The following is an 18,720-nucleotide window of genomic DNA, read 5'->3' as shown; positions in this document are numbered from 1 at the left end:
CATGTCAGCAGACTCAACACAGCCCCTCCTTTGTCATATGGCATAGGTAATCACAACCAACAGCAATGGCCTCCTCCAATAGCTTCCATTAAGGCAGACCTAGTAAAAAGCACACAATCTTGAGTCCTCCTCGGTGTCAACATTGAAGCTTGAGAAAATGGTGGCCACAGGTGCTCACAATGCTAATTTTCTCATATGAAAACCTGCACTAATTTATTGCATGAAAGGGTGACTCATTGGTGTTATTTAGCAGTCATAGTTTCACCAGAGTTGCTTGGTCAGAATTTTCTATACACGAGTTAAACCTTTGGTCTGCCTTGGATTAAGTTTTCCTTACTGCTGCTCTAGGTGGGTTCAGGCTTTGGGCTGTAAAAGATCTTCAGACAATATCAATTGTTCATGGGACTATACAAATAATATAATTGAATTGAGAGTGAAGAAAAAATCCTATCCAACAATAGTCTGAAAAGGATGTAAACTGAGCACTTATCATTGAACACCCTCACGATAGTCTCTGACTGGAGACTACCAACTCCAGTGGATGCATCTTCAAACAGATGATGTAAAAATACAGTGGATCACCACCATCAGTCACTTTCCCAAATCTGAACTCCTATAATGCAGTTGAATCAGGCAGTAAAAGCTCACTCTTGATAGGGGACGGACATTTTGTCATTTGGCTGAAAGCCGCCTGTTGCTACAGATGAGCACTTCAAGTGATGCATCAGCACATGGCATTAGGCCAGCCAAGAGCATGGGTGAGTGTTAGCGCAACTCAGAGGATGTCTGATTGATAGCACAAAGTGCTGGCAAGCGGGGCCATTCACCAGCCCATAAATAACATGCTAACAGCTAGCTACAGCTCAGCACAAACATGCTTAGGTGTTGCTTATTTTATCAGCAGTGCATTATCATATTTAATCGCCTCCAGTAACCCATGTTTAATGGGAGGAATCGTAACAGGCTATGCGTGTACTCCTGTAAACATGATTTACGTTGTAAACTCAAAAGAGGGGAGTTATTTACGAGGTTGTTTATGAAGTTCTCTCAAACAGAAAAAGATTTAATGAGTTGTTTTCAGTCGCATTTTATTTAATGTAATCCTTTTATGGTGACAAGCATTCTTGGTATCTTCCTTGGACCACCACTTCAAATGCATGGCATCCTTGTTTATGCACACACACACACACACACACACACACACACACACACATACACACGCACGCACGCAATACAGTCATACCTAATATGGCAGGCTATGACTGTTAGAGTGCATTGGGTTTTAGAGGCCCATGTTCCTAGCAATGTTTTGTATTAAGACATTATAGATGTAGCTTAACAATTAAACCATGTTTTGTGTTCATAGGGCATGTACAGTACAAAAGAAATAACAATAACATAAGCTGTGTGACAATGAGAATGTGATACCAGGACACTGTGGCTTGAAAGCAGAAAACAGTTTTGGTCATACATTGTCGTACCATATCCATTTTTCCTGATGGGAAAATGGAAGCCATCAGATCTTGGGAAAAGCAAAGGCGAAATGGACAGACAACAAGCAAAAAATAAAAAATAAAAAAACACTGGCCACGTCAAAGTTCATACAACGCATTTCATGTCAAAACTGATACCCCCAATCCCCTACTGAGAACTGTTTGTTTGTATGAAACGTATCACTGTTCCAAACAGAATCAAATGTAATAATAGAAATATGAGTACGCTGTAAATATATATTCATATTTATAAATTTCTAGCTGTATTTACAAATGAACCATCGTTCTAGCTCCATCTGACCCTCTCAAGTCAACACTACAGCCTGGCCATTTTGGGTCATTCGAGACATCCCTCAACGCAAACCCAGAGAGGAATGGTCCTTCGTGATCCCTTTCTCTGACAGTCGATATTTTCCATACACATCTGTCCTGCGGAATGTTCTGAGTGACGGACAGGAGAGACCGAATGTAAAGTGGGAGAGTGAATGTGGTCCTTTCATCTCTCCTGCAGTGCTCTTCAAAAAAAACAAAAACAACAAAAAAAAACAACGACAAAAAAACAAACAACAAACAAAAACAAAAACATCTAGGGGTTCCATTATGTTCTCTCTTCGTCTCTTGGAGCAGCACTTTCTGTTGGAGTACCAAGGCATAAACACTGACCAGTCAGGTGCATCTGTACCAAACAGCACTTTTTTTCTTTTTTCTTTTTAAAAGTTTAATCAAGGCAGTTCCACCACACTTGCTTACTGACATCCCCAATTTGAGCCCTATCTCCTGAGTTCAATGAAGTCCAGCTCTGGGGTGAAAAGAGAAGTTTGCAGAGTGTCTGTGGGAGTGATTGTGTGTGTGCGTGTGTGTATGTGTATGTGTGTTTTAATTGAGTCCTTTGCTGTGTGCATGAGTGTGTTGGGTATCTGCAGAGCAGAGACCAAAAAAAGAAAAACAAACAGGGAGATAGCGTTGAATCATCAGCGCTTCTTGAATGCCACTCTGCTGGGGTGAGGAGGGAACTTTGGCAGACAGGGCTCGTCCACGCCGGCCTCGTGGGAGAACACAGAGTCCTCCCCTGATGAGCAGGTAGAACTGCGTGTGTCCGGGTAGCTGGGAGAGTACTGGTCCAGAGAAATAGAGAGGTCCAGATACTCCTGCAAAAGACATCAGTAAAAAATGAAATAAAATAAAATGAACCACCATTTAAACAGGCAAGAACAAAAGAAAGCCAACATTTCCTTCGGGGATGAATAAAGTACTTGATCAAACAAACTCTTATTTACGACAGGGCCTGTCTCCTGACTCAAGTAAAGAACTCCAGATACAAATAGACAAAAAACATCCCTAATGTTACGTGACAACATTTTTCTGATGGGTTTTCTGAAACAATGTAGAACATTGTCAATGGTGGTTTAGAGTTGTTTGGCAGTATTTTCATTGTCAAAGCAAATACATCTCGTATGTTGCAATTGTGACTGACCTGATTGGAGGTCATGGAAAGCGTCCGGTCGAGATCCTCCACCAACTGTTTGAATGTTGGTCTCTGAGAAGGAACCGCGTGCCAGCAGTCCCTCATCATCATATACCTGACATCAAGAAAGAGACTCTGTTAGGCTGAGAGGATGGGGACTACAGCAAGAACAGCAAGGCAACAAGGAGAGGAAAGTCTACTTGACAAGTATACTGTAGTATACTTCTGTGCATTCTGAAGGCTACTCAAATGTGTATTTGGACTATTCAAATCACCATCTGAGTGTATTTGCAAATTTCCAGAAAGTCGTGATACAGACTAACTAACAATTACATTTGATTACATGATAAGCACAAACAAACTCTGGATTTAGATTTGTTACACATTCGGATGAAACCCTAGATTGGATCGGGCCTTACAGCTCATGGGTGCAGGTGGAGGGCTTGTCCATGCGATGGCCTTCCTTTAGCAGCTTGAAGAGTTCCTCCACAGGGACGCCGGGGTATGGGGAGCCCCCCAGAGTAAAGATCTCCCAGAGGAGCACCCCAAAAGACCACCTGAAAAAACCACCAGATGCCAGTCAGTCTTGATTACAGGACTAAAATGATTAAAGAATGTAGATCAGGCTCGACAGACAGCTTGACCCATCGGACTCGTTTCTAACTGAAAACACAGAATACACAGAAAACGTTCAACACTCACACGTCGCTCTGGTGCGTGTAGATCCTGTCAAAGAGAGCTTCCGGGGCCATCCACTTCACTGGCAAACGACCCTGCAGGAAGAACACTCCACTTTAGACCAAATCATAATTTACACGGAGACAACCAACGTGCGAGAAGAATAACCTTCCCCAGCTCGGGTTCTGACGGCCGGTCGTGTCCTACTCACATTGGTGGTCTTCTTGTAGTAATCAATGTGGTGAATATCTCGTGCCAAACCAAAGTCTGCGATTTTCATAACATTGTCCTCCGTGACCAGAACATTGCGGGCAGCCAGGTCCCTGTGTATACACTGCAAGGGCCGGAAATGGGACAGAAGTTAGCATGGACTACGCCCTGCAACCCATCTTGTTCAACCCACCTCCAAACACATCAACAGACACAAGTGCTCTATAGAGCCTGTTCAACCTCAAGAGATATCGCATGTGTTCTGTAGTGGGCCTGGGAGAAATGTGGCAACATCACTGACTATCGGTTGTAACATCACAGACTATTGGTTGCAACATCACAGTGGTAACATCACTGACTATCACATGACTATTGGTATTTGCCAGGTTCATTTCCCAAACCCACACATACAATGTGTTGCTTTGGATAAAATCGTCTGCTAAATAACAAATTCTATATACCAGTCCGCTTTAACTTTATACACTACATAGCGTATACATTTTCAGACATTAATGACATGAAATGTGATTAGGGAACATTACCTTTTTAGATGACAGATACTCCATGCCTCGTGCCACTTGATACGCGCAGGACACTAGATCTTTGATGGACATGTTCTCCACGGGCACCTGGTCTGGGTTGTAGCAGTACTCCATCCCGGGAGGACGACGAGCCCGTAGGTATTCCCTCAGGTTGCCCTTAGAGGCAAACTCCACAATCACATAGAGTGGACCTGGGGATAGGACACTCAGCTTTACTGGCTTGCATCTCCAACATAGTCATGCATTACAATAACGAGTGTTGAAAGAGGAAACATTTTTTTGTTCAGGAAACAATGAATAAGAAAAAAATACATGTTCCGGAAACATGAATAATTCATCGCTCTCTCTGTTTTTTTTTATAAACAAAAATTCAAATTCAGCACTGCATATGCAAGCGTACTACAGATGTGAAAACTATGTCCGATCGGACCGATGAGCACGATTGAGACCCAGCCAAAGATGAGAGCAATTGGACAGAAATACGACTGCGTTGGCCAGCAGGCCTTGGCATGTTCCAGTTGCATAATGGCTCCGGCCAAACAGGTGGAGGAGTGTGGAGACTCGGGTCATGTTTTCTGTATTAGTCTGGCGTTGGGGAACATGGCTGAGGCGGGATGCTGCTCCTGGAGTAATGGTCTTGCTCCGCGGAGAGCGCTGCGCCACTGCCAAGGCTTGTCAGGGAAGATTTGAGTGAAATGGCAGATCTGGCAGCGGGAGCCATGTCCTGCAGAGAGCTCAGGAAGCTGGTGTCGGAAGCTCTTACAGCTCCCATTCTACACACTTGGCCGTGGTCATCTGAACCTGCTGATCCCTCTGTCCACCATCTCAACTCTTGGACCATGTGACTTTGGACATCACTTTCTCCATTTGCATTAATTGCCCATTAAGTGGATAATGTTTACTTTTAACTTTTCAAAACCCTTTTCCAGAATGGCTTTTTGGAATCAATGTTTGATATACTTTTGTGTTTCTCTATCTGGGCAGCATCTCACGTTCTCCTATCATTCTTTGTTCTCAATTTCTTATCAGTGTCTCACCATCTTGTGTGCAGGCTCCAAGCAGGTTGATGATGTTCTTGTGTTTTCCAATGATCTTCATCATCTCCATCTCCGAGATTAGGTCCGACAGGTCTTTTTCTGTGGCATCAGCTGCAGGGGTAACAAAAGTATTTGCCGAGTTGAGACCAGTGACACAAAAATATTATCTGTCATAAGGTACCCACTTCAATAGATCACATTAATGAATCAGCGTAAAATGAAGGTTTGAGAAATGGATAGATGAAGATTTTGGAAATGAATTAATATTCGGTTTGATATTAGGTAAAGATACATTAATTTAATGAGCTACAGTACAGCTTATGCTAGATATTCTTTTCTATCTCTTTTTATCGTTTCACAATGTACTGACCTAAAAGCCTCACAGTTGGAACTTTTTGGACCTAAGCCTTTTCCAGTGTGAGAATAAAAAAGAGACAGCAAACCCTTCCTCATCCTTCCCCCTTAACAGTGCATCTCCGGTTTTATGGGGACCGTCATACATTTTAAATCAGGGCCTCTCGTAAATTTTTACTCCGGTCCGTCTCCTGCGCGGTGGCCTGTTGCCAGGAAGAGACGCTCCACCAGCGAGACTGCCCCGAGCTGACTCTCCCAGTGGGACTGACGCTGCAGATGCTTGTGTTGATCCACCGAATTACTGGAGGTTTGCCATTACCACAACAGTTTCAGACTTTAAATGACTGATTTCCTTTTTAAACACGAGCCAAAGTGCAGCAATGCCCTTTTTATCTAAGAAATATTGAGTGTAACAAAGTGGGTAACCAACCACAAAAGGTTGCACTCAGTTGTACTTCCTTGGCAATGTAGAATGCTACCTATGCTAAGCTATAAGACATTAAATGTGAAATACCGGTGCTAAAGCATGGCGAGCACTCCAAAAGTTCACTTCACCCAGATGGAACCACTCAAGCTACTCTATACTCTCTTTGGCTATATTGTTTTATAAATACATGAATATAGTATACACATAAGTTAGTATTGGAAATAATGGGTGTAACTAAGTGGGTAGCCAACTGCGAGGGTTGTACTCAGTTGGCAATGTAGTATGATCCCTATGTTGTATTCTATGATGCATAATACATAATAGCAGTTAGGTCGGTTGATCTATGTGTTACTGTCACTTTCATTGTTGGCGCCATTTTCATGGCCATTGTGACAAACTTACATTTGAGCATCTTGACTGCCACTTTGCTGACACGATTTGGCTTGTCTTTATCCATCCCCATGACCTCTCCCATCACCACCTGGCCAAAGCAACCTTCACCCAGAGGCTTCCCGAGAACGAGCCTACCCAAAACCAGGGAGAAAAGAGAAACATTGAAAGTGAGACATGTAATACAAGATGAACTGTGTGTCCCTGTGTCTGTCGTCCTTGCATGAAATTTGTATTATGGTATGTATTTCTGGTCATAAAGTGAATATTCAATTCATGGGACCTGCCACGAGGCTGTAGATGTAGACCCAATTAGCTCTCTGGCACTGTACATAGCATCAAATGGCAACATTCATGGACACGGTCTCTTACAAATGATTAAATAAATGTCTGAAAATAATCCCAAAAGCAGAGTTGTAAAAATCCGGCTTCAGAAAGTAAAAGTCCTGCCACATATTTGCTTCATTCATTCACTAAATCAACTGAATCAAACTCGTCCAACTCTTCAGACAGGTAGATGAGCTAATTACTGAAATCACCCGTGTTCAGTGCAAAGGTACAACCGATACATGGTAGGACTTTTACTTTCTGAAGTCAGATTTGTACAACTCTTCCCAAAAGGCAGGGCTCTATTCTGTTCTGCTCTGTTCTGTTCTGTCCTGTTCTGGTCCGGTCCGTACCGTTCTCTGGACAGCTCCCAGCGGGGGTCCTGGGGGAGCTCGTACTCGGAGACCCCGGAGAGCATGGGGGAGCCGCTGGAGGAGAGGCGCGAGGGCCGCACCAGCATGGCCCCCGAGTGCAGCGAGGAGCTGGAGTCCACGGACACCTGTGAGGACAGAGCACTTGGGTTATCCTCCACCCCAGTCACAAGCACAGGACACTGGCTTGGACAGAAGAGAAAGGGCAGCTAAAGTGGGCCTGGGTGGTAAACAGACAACATGTGTTTCCTTATTTGTTGGTGGGGAAGGCATGATTGGTGAAGCAAATTGAGCTTAGTGTAAAGTGTGAAAAGATACATGATACAAGACAGCCTACATGAATGGATTGGTTGATTGGAGAGCTCAAAGTGATACTGATTTGTGTGATGGCTTTGGCCAAGAAGCAGTAACGGTATCATTATCAGACCATCAGCACCTTTACCTTAATGGAATAACTTACCTCAAAAGGCAAATAGACAGCCAAAAATAACCTTGCGTCAATCTGTCTTCTTCATGAGCCAATGTTAGGTTAGAGGTCATTGTATTAACAAACTGTATGACAATTCACTATACTCTACTGCATAAACTACATTATATCAAATCATTTATGAAAATATATCTTGAATTACCCTTGGGGTTCAATAAAGTATCTATCTATCTATCTATCATATCTGGCAAAGGCTAAGATGCTATTCTGAGAGAACACTGATCTATAAAAGTTCTTTATAGACCAGTGGAGAAGAAGGAAAGAGTAAGAGTTTGCAAACCCCCTATCTACTTTCTGTTACCTGTCTGCGCAGAGGGATGCTCTTGGCCAGCTTGTGCACGGCTAGCTGGCTGTTGAAGTCGCTCTTCTTGGACGAGCTGTGCATCCTGGCGATGACCGCGATGGCCACCATCACACAGATGAGGAAGAAGCCCACGCAGTAGATCAGCACCTCCAGATAGGTTTGATTGGGCAGTGGAGACGGAGGCTCGGCTTCATCCCACAAGAAGTAAACACAGTTAGATGCACTGCACAGCACTAGCCAGTAGCCACACGCCACGCTAACACAACCAAGACTCTTAATGAGTTATTAACTAGTTTAAATACATAGATGGTATCCCTCAGACAGACACAGACTCGTATAAAAGATAACTAACTTCTAACATATAGAATTTCTATTGTAAAGATAACAGATAACAGTACATCTGTAGAGACAGATGAAATAGAAAAGGATTTCTACTAAAACTTCTGAGCAAATTAGAGATATAAGTTAAGTTTAGAAATGCTGCAGAAAAGACTAGAAATAGACAGAGACAACTGCTTGTGTTTGGAGTATGACCGACAAGCAAAATGATAATCCAACTCGTATTAAGCACTCACTGCACAGCGAAACATTGGATTACCAACAACAAGAACTCAAAGATGATTTCATTTGCATTTCACAAGTGAAATGCAGATTGCACTGAAACACTCTTTGGAACTCTTGTCCAACTGAAATTCCAAACACAAGACTCTGTATCGTCAATTTTTTTTTTATATAATAGGACTTTATATAAAAGAGGAAGAGGAATGTACTGGAGTGAAGCTCAATGCCCAATGCCAAACCCCATATAAGGCCAAATCCATCTTGCATTCTCTTACGGACAGCAATGGCCCATTTTGTTAGGACAGTATTTGACATGCATTGATCTCATTAGCGCAGAGCATGAGAGAGGGATGTCTTGTCTTGTCACAGGCCATCCCATTAGACAGCAAATGCACAGGGACCATGCAGAGGTAAAGGAGCAGGGGATGACGACAGGAAGCCATTTTTAGAAACGCACACTGACCTGCACTGCTCTAGCACCTAACAGACAGGTCTAGCTTCAAGGAGATAGGCATATCCCCACTAATGAAGAGATCCAAATGGCATTATAGCCATAAATATAAGGTGCCCTCTTTATCTGTGAGTGTGTATTCTGTGCGTTTGTGTGCTGAATGCAAAGAATTCCACATGGGTGACTGACAAGGTCGTCTCAACCAGTTGGGCAGCTTGCTGTTCTACAGAAATGTGGGATTCTTAAAATGCGACAAAAAGCTGTTGTCCTTCTAAAGTGTGACAACATCTGTGAGGCCAGCGTGGGAGATTTGGCAGAGGGCACAGAAGAGGAAAAGGAACCGTGAAAGAACCTTAGATACCTTTATAGACAATCAACCATGCAGAATGGTGAGAGTGCCCAATAGAGTTCCCCGCCAAGCAGGTATACTCCCCAGCATCCTCAAAAGTCACATTCTTTATTTGCAGGACCTCCATTTCCTTGTCCGTGGTGTTAAGGCCAGCAGTCTAGAAGAAAACAATAGGAAAAGACCCACAAGAAAGAGAGAGAGAGAGAGAGGGAGAGAGGGAGGGAGAGAGAAGAACCCAAGAGAGAGAGAGAGAGAGAGAAGGGCTGAGTTAGGAAGGACACCAGCAAAGAGCAGGCTCATGTAGCAAGATAAGAGGAAGGACTGATGGCCGCGGACATGCCTCAAGTCCCCAGACACACACACACACACACACTGGAATACACCCCCAGAGGTTCAGCTTCAGCAGCACCGTCCCTGCAATAAACACAGTTAGTGGCGGAGTTGGGAGTGGAGGGGGGAATGCGAGCTGAGGAGAGAGAGAGGAGAGAGAGAGCACAATGTGTTCACCCTGCGTAGACCCATCACCATATCGGATATAAGCAGACCACGGAAAGAGGGGAGCGGGAGCCTGTATTCCCTTCAGTCCATCTCTACATGCACGAGATGGGCCACATGGAAGTTGATCCAGCAGAGCTACGAGTCTCGCCGACCGCATTTCAAGTAAATGGGTGACCTACACCATTCCAAGTGGAAACATGGACTAAAGAACCCCCCCCCCCACCACCACCCCCTACCACATATCAGGCTCTGCTGGGATTTTTCCATGGCATCATCCACAGGTAGGAAAATCAAGTGAGCCGGGAATGGAGTCAGGAGTGAGGATTAAGCTTATTCATATCCTTCCACACTTCATCATAGTTTCTCTCTGACTCGCTCATTTTTTTCTCCCTCTCTCTTTCTTTCTTAAATGTTTTCCACATCTGCAATGGCCCCTCTGAGCTCCTGTAGAAGGGTTACCTTGGGCCTGTGGCTTAACGACCGTGAGCCAGGCCGACTGATTGGACTCGCCTATATAATTGGACACTTTACAAATATACTGTCCACTCTCCTCCTCAGTCACATTGTAGAGCGTCAGCACTTGAGTGTCTGAGCTGTTCACCCCTGAATGCTGCAAACAGGAAAACAGGCGTCAAAAGGCAGGTACGCGTCAGGCCAGGTAATGGTCACAGAATCTGACAGTCAATAAACATCATCATGGCAACAAATACACTGACAAACAAACAAACAAATAAACAAACAAACAGAGAAACTGGACAGTTAACGCTGTATAGTGCTGCCAGTAGCCAAGACTGGGGTTGTATGTTGTCACAATGTTCTTCTGTATTCACGAGTGTACTAGATCACCCATGATGTTTTGGTTTCAAAAACAGAAAGCAGCTCACACAAAGCAGCTGACACAAAGTCTTCAGTGTTACAGATTACGTACCTTTAGCACCCGCACAAATGGCAGGCCATCAGATCCGTAACGACTCCCGTTGATTTCAATATGCTTCAGCCACTGGATGTGAGGCTGGGGGTCACTGAAGACCTTACAAACAAACTCCACGTCACTACCCACCACCGCAGTGCGATTCGCTGGAAGACCTGCCTGTAGGATGGGCCTATGAGGAGAGCGCTCTGTACATACAAGGACACACACACACACACACACACACACACACCCACACACACAAAGAGTCTTTTAAAAAGCCTCAAAGCATATCAAAGGTGCATCACAGCTATAAGAACATCAATTTGCCTGGTTTGAGTTTAGCCTAATATGTCTCAGATTTGAAATCACTTCACAACACGGAGACCACAATTTCATGGCTCGACTCATAACAGATCCCAAACGATTCACTTATCCCAGTCCAGTCTCTATGAGAATAATTGCAGCCATTTTGTTGAAACGACTGCAAGTCAAAGCAGTGGCCTCTGGTTCAATTGGAACTGTTAAATAAGTTGAACGAAGTCCAGAGGCTAAAAGCTGCTTTCAAAGAGGGGAAAAAAACCCCTCTCCTTCATTCTGATGCCTGATAAATAAGAGCCTTGGTAATGAAGCAGAAAACTTTGGCATGGAAACAAAATGTTCAGACTCCGATCTGCCTTTGCTTTTCTTTGATTGTGGAGGTCGCGGCGCCTTGAGAGTGGGCAAATTAGGCCTGCTCTCAAAGCGTGCTATCAAAACCAATCAGTGGAGGCGAGGTTCTGGGGTGATGTCATGCCCCCAGGAATAAGCCTTGCAAGGCTTTACGGGCCAGTGGGGCGTGATTCTGACTGGGTTATTCAAATGTGACTCAGTCACAGGCCGGTGTGGGTGAATCTAGCTCATATCACCTGTCTGTTGATCGCTCACACACTGACGACTTTGCATGGGTGTGTTAGAACAGTCTGACTATTGTTCTACGTGATGCTGCATGTTGACACAAATGATTTGAAACACATTTTCATTCTAAATTTCTTCCATCCTTCTCTATCCTATTCAATACATTGCTATGATACGTCAGTCATTCTTCTCCTTTCCTCAGGTTTCCATAAAGCTAACCAACACGGTACTGACCTACGACATCCAGCTGGTAAGTATGGTTGATGCTGCCATACTGGTTCTCCACCACACAAGTGTAGTTCCCCTTGTCTGAGGGCACCACAGACTCCATGATGATGGTCCACATGTGCTCGCGCACCTAAGGGAAACAGAGCCAGATGTTGTGTCCAGTGAAATACTGCGCATTTTGATTCGACAAGATGAGAACTAAGAACAGATGAACATTGTGAATCATTCGCAGATATATCTATACACACATATACATTCACGAGAGATTAGCTCAATTCTTTATACAAACTATACACACTCTGATACACATCTGGATACATAGTTGAAGTTGAAACATTCACTGTGAAGCATCAAATATTTTTGAAAAAGTGTTTGTGTGGTTTGTTGATCCCATTCTCTTACATCGTTTAAGATCACATGCCTGTGATGTGATCTCGACCGACCGACCGACCGACCGACACACACAGGCACACACACACACACACACACACACACCTTCCTTACTAATGTTGTAAATGTCTACAAGCTTGACTGGTGTTCTGCGCTGCACAGTAACTATGTTCATTTCCAGTAGACCGGAAATGGCACACATGAGACCCTACGTGATATCTAACTGGCCACTGAAATTCATACTCATTACACTCAACAACTGTGTGTGTGTGTGTGTGTGTGTGTGTGTGTGTGTGTGTGTGTGCGTGTACGAGAGAGACCACAGCTGCTCCAGATGTGCCCTGCTTCAGTGAATGCATACAGTCTGCCTTGTTTCCTCAACACCCCCACCACTTCATATATGCACACACACACACACCGGCAATACACCTAAGATTTTACATGCGACAACAATAGACCCCTGCATAGCTTCAGAGAGGAGAGGGGGTTGGGCAGAGAGGCGCCCATTTACCACAAACCCCACCTCCACCCTCAACCACCACCAGCACCACCACCAATGAAGGCCTCAGCCCGTTCAGAGCAGAAAACAGAGTCCAGATGGGAATTTGGTGTGCATACGTGTGGTGGGGGGTATGAGAGTGTGTGTGTGTGTGTGTGTGTGTGTGTGTGTGTGTGGTTTTAGACTGAAGCGTGAGCGAACGTCCAGAACAGGGGGAGCTGGCACAGTCGAGAGGAAGCACTGTAATGTGTCCCAGCTGGGGGGGGGGGGGGGGGGGGGGGACGGACAGCACGGGTGGGGGGTTGTAGGTGGAGACTAAGGGGAGGGGAGGGGGGGTCTGTCCAGGACAAGGCAGGAGAACACCTTGATGGGAAACACAGATGCTGAGGAGAATGTGAGTGTGTGTGTGTGTGTGCGCGCGCGCGCGCGCGCGCGCGTGTGTGTGTGTGTGTGTGTGAGTGAGTGAGTGAGTGAGTGAGTGAGTGAGTGAGTGTGTGTGTGTGGGGGGGGGGGGGATGGGTCTGAAGGATGGTTGAAGCTACAGTGAATTTAGACCTTGAAATCGGCACTGGCCTAAAAGGTTTCAGTATGGCCCTCATGGTACATACAGTATACATGGGGAGTTTTAAAATGTGTTAAATACTCAGTATGGAGCATGCACACAGACACAGACAGACACAGAGAGAGAGAAGTTTCTTTGTGTCGAGAGAAGGGCCTCTAGAGTGTCTGTGTGAGCATATCAAGCGTCCATATGTCTTCAATTTGCACACGGTGGAAAAAACAACCACCGCTCCCACGTCACGCTCCCCCTATTCAGAGCCTGGATGGCACAGCACCAGGCCTCACTTGGGCGCTCTCACACATTCACTGTGCCAGTGGAGGGAGAGAGAGAGGGAGGGAGAGAGAGAGAGAGAGAGAGAGAGAGAGAGGGAGCGAGAAAGAGAGAGAGAGAAAGAGAGAGAGAGAAGGGGGCAGGAGGAAAAGAAGTCTGTGAACGTAGAGCTGGCACCATGTTTCTAACACGATTTCAGGAAACTTAAAACAACGTCTGCTATGATTGGAAGCAGCAGTTGTGCTTGAGGTCAGTGACGAGAGGCAAAATAAAAAATAAAAAAATAAATAAAAGGCCGCCTCCATTACCAGCACTAATTAACCAGTGGAAAATTTGACTTCATGTCTGACTGCAATTTTGTTTAATAACCGTTTAATAATTTTTCTCTGTGGATGTTCCATCCCTCTTGTTATTTGAATGCTCGGAGAATAATACTGTACATGTCATGGACCTTACAGGCATGGGAGTACATTGTGGTTTAGCCCTTCTGCTGTAGCCCAACCGGTTTGTTTGTCTGGGGACACAGCTGAATATCAGACATTAAGTTCTACATACGATGAATCAAGACTTTTGGAAAACGCTAGAAGGAAGGGCGACTAAGCGTGCATTTGCTACTTGGCAAGCGACACTAAAATAGGACAGGACACCGCGAGTGCATCCTTTCACACTCTTGTGTCAGGTTTGCGGTGACTCAGAGTTCAGTGGACGCTGTACACTAGCTCGCAGACTCTAAAACCGACAAGCCTTATTTCTTTTGTCGTTTTTTTTTTTTGGGGGGGGGGGGGCTTTATGAGCGAATCACCGGTTTCACAGCTGCGAAACGGTCAATAACCGCTAAAACATGCATATTGAGGGCTTATGGCTGGACTCAAATCAGGCCTGCTGGGGCTTTTGAAACACTAGCCCATCTGGGCACAGAGACTCCGCAGTAAAACACAACCAGCTGTTCTCCACGCAAACAAGCAGCAAGCGTGTCCTGTCCAGGACCCTGCGAATACTGAGAAAACAAAAGCGGGCCCTGAAGCAGGCCTGTCTAACCAAATACAACTTCCTCTTTACGGGGTCTGGCTTCACCTTTACTACCTGTCTGTCCACAAGGGTGAGCCTGCGGCCTGTCCATGTAAGGACACTGATCCTGGTGTTTTGGTGAAACACATGCAACTGACACAAACATCAGCACATCTGAAATGGATAAACGCACCAGGAGTAGCTTCAAGGTTGTTGATTGAAAGAGGTTTTTTTTTTTACTGGGAGGCAATGCTGTTCTTTTCAAAAGAGTAAATATACAAAGGTCTCTCATGCTACTTACTGAGTTTTTTGTGCAAAATGTACCCAAGACAAAAACAATGACATCATTGTGAGTGTTTTGTTGAATAATCCAAATACGTGAAAATGCACAACTGACACGTGGTGGTCACCAGCTACTTGGGAACTATGGTTCACCTTGAATCCACCGATGCGCTGGTCCCTTTTAAACTCCTTGCCATTCTTAAACCACTTCAGCGTTGGGGTGGGGTTGCCGCTGGCCTGGCAGCGAAACTTGACCGTCTTGCTGGCGGGGACGGCATGAAGCTTCTTCTCCATCCTCTCTGGTTGAGCCCACTCTGGGGGCATCGCTAAAAACAGGAGTGATGGGATGGATAATGATTACTCCTAAAGATTACCCACTCAACACTGTGCCCATTATACAGTTGGAAATATTACATGAATATGTTTATCCTTCAGTGGTCATATTTTAGTGACGTGTAAGTAGAGAGAATAAAAAAGAGGTAAAGTTATAAACCATCGGCCTTTCAAATCTAATGTGAAAGAAGAAAGGACAAAAGGCCCTTTGTGAGTTTGGAGAGACTACCACCACACTATTATTAATCACATACAGTCAGTAGACTACTTAACTATTGACAGACTACTTACTAAAAGCACTCACACTGAAAGAAATGAGCTCGTGAATGACCTTCTGTATCCAAGGTCACAGTCTGAATGACAACCAGCCCCTGCTAGGGGCGTGAGGCACCAGACAGGGTGGTGGTTTCAGCCCCAACATGGCTGCCCGCCCGCCCGCGTTCATAAACACCCTCTAGAGAGTCAAATACTAATCCTCCGTTTTCTCTCCCGAGGCTTTTCCCTTTTAACGGAGGTCGTTTCTCGTGACTGCTATGAGTCACAAGAGCGCTGTTTCCCGTGCCAGACCACTGGGTGCATGGGCAGCAAGTCACAGAGCCTGGCCTGTCTTTACCTTCAAGCTGAGAACCGAGACAAATCACTGTTGGTTTTGAGTCCAATCAATTTCAGTTCCAGATGGTAACAAAATCGTTTGACGTGAATTTGTGAAATGGATTTCTAATATCAAAGAGAGTTTTTTCGGGCCCTTCCCTATTCCATTTCAAGTTCAATGGAATAAACCTGCAAGCTTGTTCTGACTAAAGGGAGCTCCACAATGCAGGTCATTCAGTTTTGGTGGAAGTCACAGCACTTACGCATTAACTTCTGGCTACTGGACAGCTTGGCCTCTTCAGATGACGAGTCGTCCTCGTCCTCCTCGTCATCTTCAGAGGACGTCAGGTCTGTTTCAAAGCCAATAAACAAAAGCTGTTATGTCTACTCTGTTGAGACGTGATGCGTGATGTGGTTGGGCAACACATGAACACTTCAATGGAACAGACTTCGGCTTTAAGCACATTTCAGAACTCAATTTGTCAAGTTAATGCGACATGACCAGGGTTGCAGTATGAAATCCAGCAGTCACCTTTGTAAACGGTTAACCAAGCTGAATGATGAAACCGCCCCAAGGAGCTTTCAACAGCACAGGTATACTCCCCCTCGTCCTCCCGGGACACATTCCTTATTTGGAGGACTTCCAAGTCCTTCTCAGTGGTGTTCGGTCCGGAGGTCTGAAAATATTCCAAGTGAAGGTCGTTAAGTGGGAAAACAAAAACAACAATGTAAATTCTTCCTGTACATAAAGAATCTGATTAAAAGACGATGGGATAAATTTCACTCATTTACTCTAATATACTCAGAGAACTAGTGTCTATGTGTGTTGCTTTGCTTTCACAACATATTGTTTTTAAATGGCCATGTAAATCAAAGCTAATAGGGGGAAGGGGTGGGGTGGGGGGTTTCATGAGGGCAATAGCAAACAAAAAAGTGGCCAAGGAATTCAGACAGGACAGATCACTGGGCGGACTCCGACTGGCGACTTTGAAGAGCGAGGGAGCGAGAGTAATGCCACTGGATGGCAGGAGAACATCCTTATTAGGCTGGCAGGGAACGAGGACAGGGGGGTACGAGACAGAAAATTCCCAGATGTAAAAAAGTGTCCAAGCACTTTCAACAGCTCTGGAATTTTCCTTGAGGTCACTTACAGCAAGTGTCATTAACACCGAGAATAATAACATGTAACCGTATAACTGTTTACACTATTATTTAAATATACAACCCACTGTTTATCTCTCCTTACTGATGGTTCCCTTAGGAACCCGCTCAAAAAAAGAAAAACATACAGCTATGTGTAAACAATATGCTCTGCTACCCATCCTCGATATCTGAAGTATCTTTTTTTGATAGAATATTGTACACAAGCCAGCCCTTGAGGCATCAGTGCTAGAAATAGCTGAGGCACGATGGGGGGATTCCAAGTACGTGGGTTAGTAACAAACAATGGGTAAGTTAACTCCCGTTTAAGCGGTAAACCACCTAATAGAAGAGCTCTGTTTCACTAGGAGAAAGAAGTGATGGGGCTCTTGTGTTAGGTGGTTTACCACTTACTCTGAGTAAACGTACCCAGGTTTGCCTCTAAACCACGTGCTTGGGTGTACCCCTAGGGCCATGCCACAAAAGGCCAGTCAGTTTTTCCAAAGAAACAGACAATGCTCAATCAAACTTTGTTGATATGGTGATTGGTCGCCCACACTGGAGATGTTCTGAAAGAACAGTCTGGACCAGATGACTAAGCACCAGCTAAAGAAATGACACAGAGAGAGGCCTGGTGAGGAGAGGAGACGAGACAAGATGTCCTACCCTCAGGACGCGGATAAGGGGCTGACCGCCAGGACCCACGTCACTCCCGTTGACCTCGACGCGTTTCAGCCACTGGATGCGTGCCTGCCGGCCGGCGTAGACCTTGCACTCGAATTCCACATCGCCGCCCACCGCTACCGTCTGATTGGCTGGCAGGCCTGGCTGTACGATGGGCCCAGGGGGGGAGTGCTCTGTAGAAAATGGAATTATGAAATATTAGTGAAGTTTCTTAACACAAAAGACATCCAACAAAAATCATTCAAGACACAAAGCACCAAAGAGCTCTCCACCCTGTTCAGCATCTAGTACAAGATAATAACGTGAAGCAATGGAAATCTGGTAGATCAAACTGTCCCAATGATGTCCCCTGCTAGCTTTTGCTGAGGAGTACATATGGCGGGCACAGCCTGTACACATTTGATTTCATTTCGATGGAGGAAATGGAAAAGAACAAGTCAGCTTTCTTAAGTGAATTTTCGAGCGATTTTCCAAGTCACAAATTCACAAAGCACAATTCTTTACTCCTACAAATCTGGTTGACGTTAATATGCGAGTGTGTTTTCTTTTCTCCACCGCTATTGCTCTCAGACAGACTCCCTTTTTCCAGACGGGCATCCCCTTGTTGGAACGGGGCCCTTGTGTGTGTATTCCAGGACCGCACAGCAATACCTTTCCAGCAGCTCAGCCCCAATCATCTCCACTCCTTCCTCGCAAAATTCGATTGGACCCCGAATTAGTCACAGGCCAATCACCAAGCTGGCGAGGAGCAAGTCGAGAGGGACAGACCAAATCTAATTACGATAAATGGGTTTAGGGGGGACTGGAGGCGGCCACCTGAGCCCCCCCCACCCCACCCCACCCAGTTCCCCAGCGATGATGCCATCTCGGGGGGCTGGGATGGGGGAGAGGAGGGGGGGAGGCATGAACGGTGGGGTAAACCAATTAGATCGACACACCGTCTATCACCAAGCTGTTGTCTGACTTCTACAAAAACAAGGCT

General features: G+C 45.2%; 1 protein-coding gene across 4 annotated transcripts in view; it reads right to left on the bottom strand.

Moving 5' to 3' along the window:
• Window positions 1-1,071: 1,071 nt before the first annotated feature.
• The window catches only part of fgfr1a (fibroblast growth factor receptor 1a), a 32,381-nt gene continuing 14,732 nt past the window's right edge, over window positions 1,072-18,720 (bottom strand). Inside the window, exons 3-19 of one of the 4 annotated variants that reach the window (XM_062542555.1) lie at window positions 17,721-17,911; window positions 16,447-16,591; window positions 16,178-16,264; window positions 15,144-15,316; window positions 11,986-12,109; window positions 10,873-11,063; window positions 10,404-10,554; window positions 8,077-8,273; window positions 7,277-7,422; window positions 6,609-6,730; window positions 5,426-5,536; window positions 4,389-4,579; window positions 3,848-3,970; window positions 3,661-3,731; window positions 3,378-3,515; window positions 2,968-3,073; window positions 1,072-2,641 (exon numbers count right to left, since the gene is read on the bottom strand). In XM_062542555.1, coding sequence (XP_062398539.1) covers window positions 2,465-2,641; window positions 2,968-3,073; window positions 3,378-3,515; window positions 3,661-3,731; window positions 3,848-3,970; window positions 4,389-4,579; window positions 5,426-5,536; window positions 6,609-6,730; window positions 7,277-7,422; window positions 8,077-8,273; window positions 10,404-10,554; window positions 10,873-11,063; window positions 11,986-12,109; window positions 15,144-15,316; window positions 16,178-16,264; window positions 16,447-16,591; window positions 17,721-17,911 — 2,444 coding nt within the window. In that variant the 3' untranslated portion in view covers window positions 1,072-2,464. Of the gene's footprint in view, window positions 2,642-2,967; window positions 3,074-3,377; window positions 3,516-3,660; window positions 3,732-3,847; window positions 3,971-4,388; window positions 4,580-5,425; window positions 5,537-6,608; window positions 6,731-7,276; window positions 7,423-8,076; window positions 8,274-9,458; window positions 9,604-10,403; window positions 10,555-10,872; window positions 11,064-11,985; window positions 12,110-15,143; window positions 15,317-16,177; window positions 16,265-16,446; window positions 16,592-17,720; window positions 17,912-18,720 lie in introns of all 4 variants that reach the window. The other 3 variants (XM_062542556.1, XM_062542558.1, XM_062542557.1) reach the window with 3 other exon arrangements.

The sequence above is a fragment of the Sardina pilchardus genome, chromosome 8 (assembly GCF_963854185.1).
Source record: "Sardina pilchardus chromosome 8, fSarPil1.1, whole genome shotgun sequence".
In the NCBI taxonomy this organism is placed as follows: domain Eukaryota; kingdom Metazoa; phylum Chordata; class Actinopteri; order Clupeiformes; family Clupeidae; genus Sardina; species Sardina pilchardus.
Note: the sequence above shows the minus strand (reverse complement) of the source record. Positions and strands in the feature narration are given on the sequence as shown.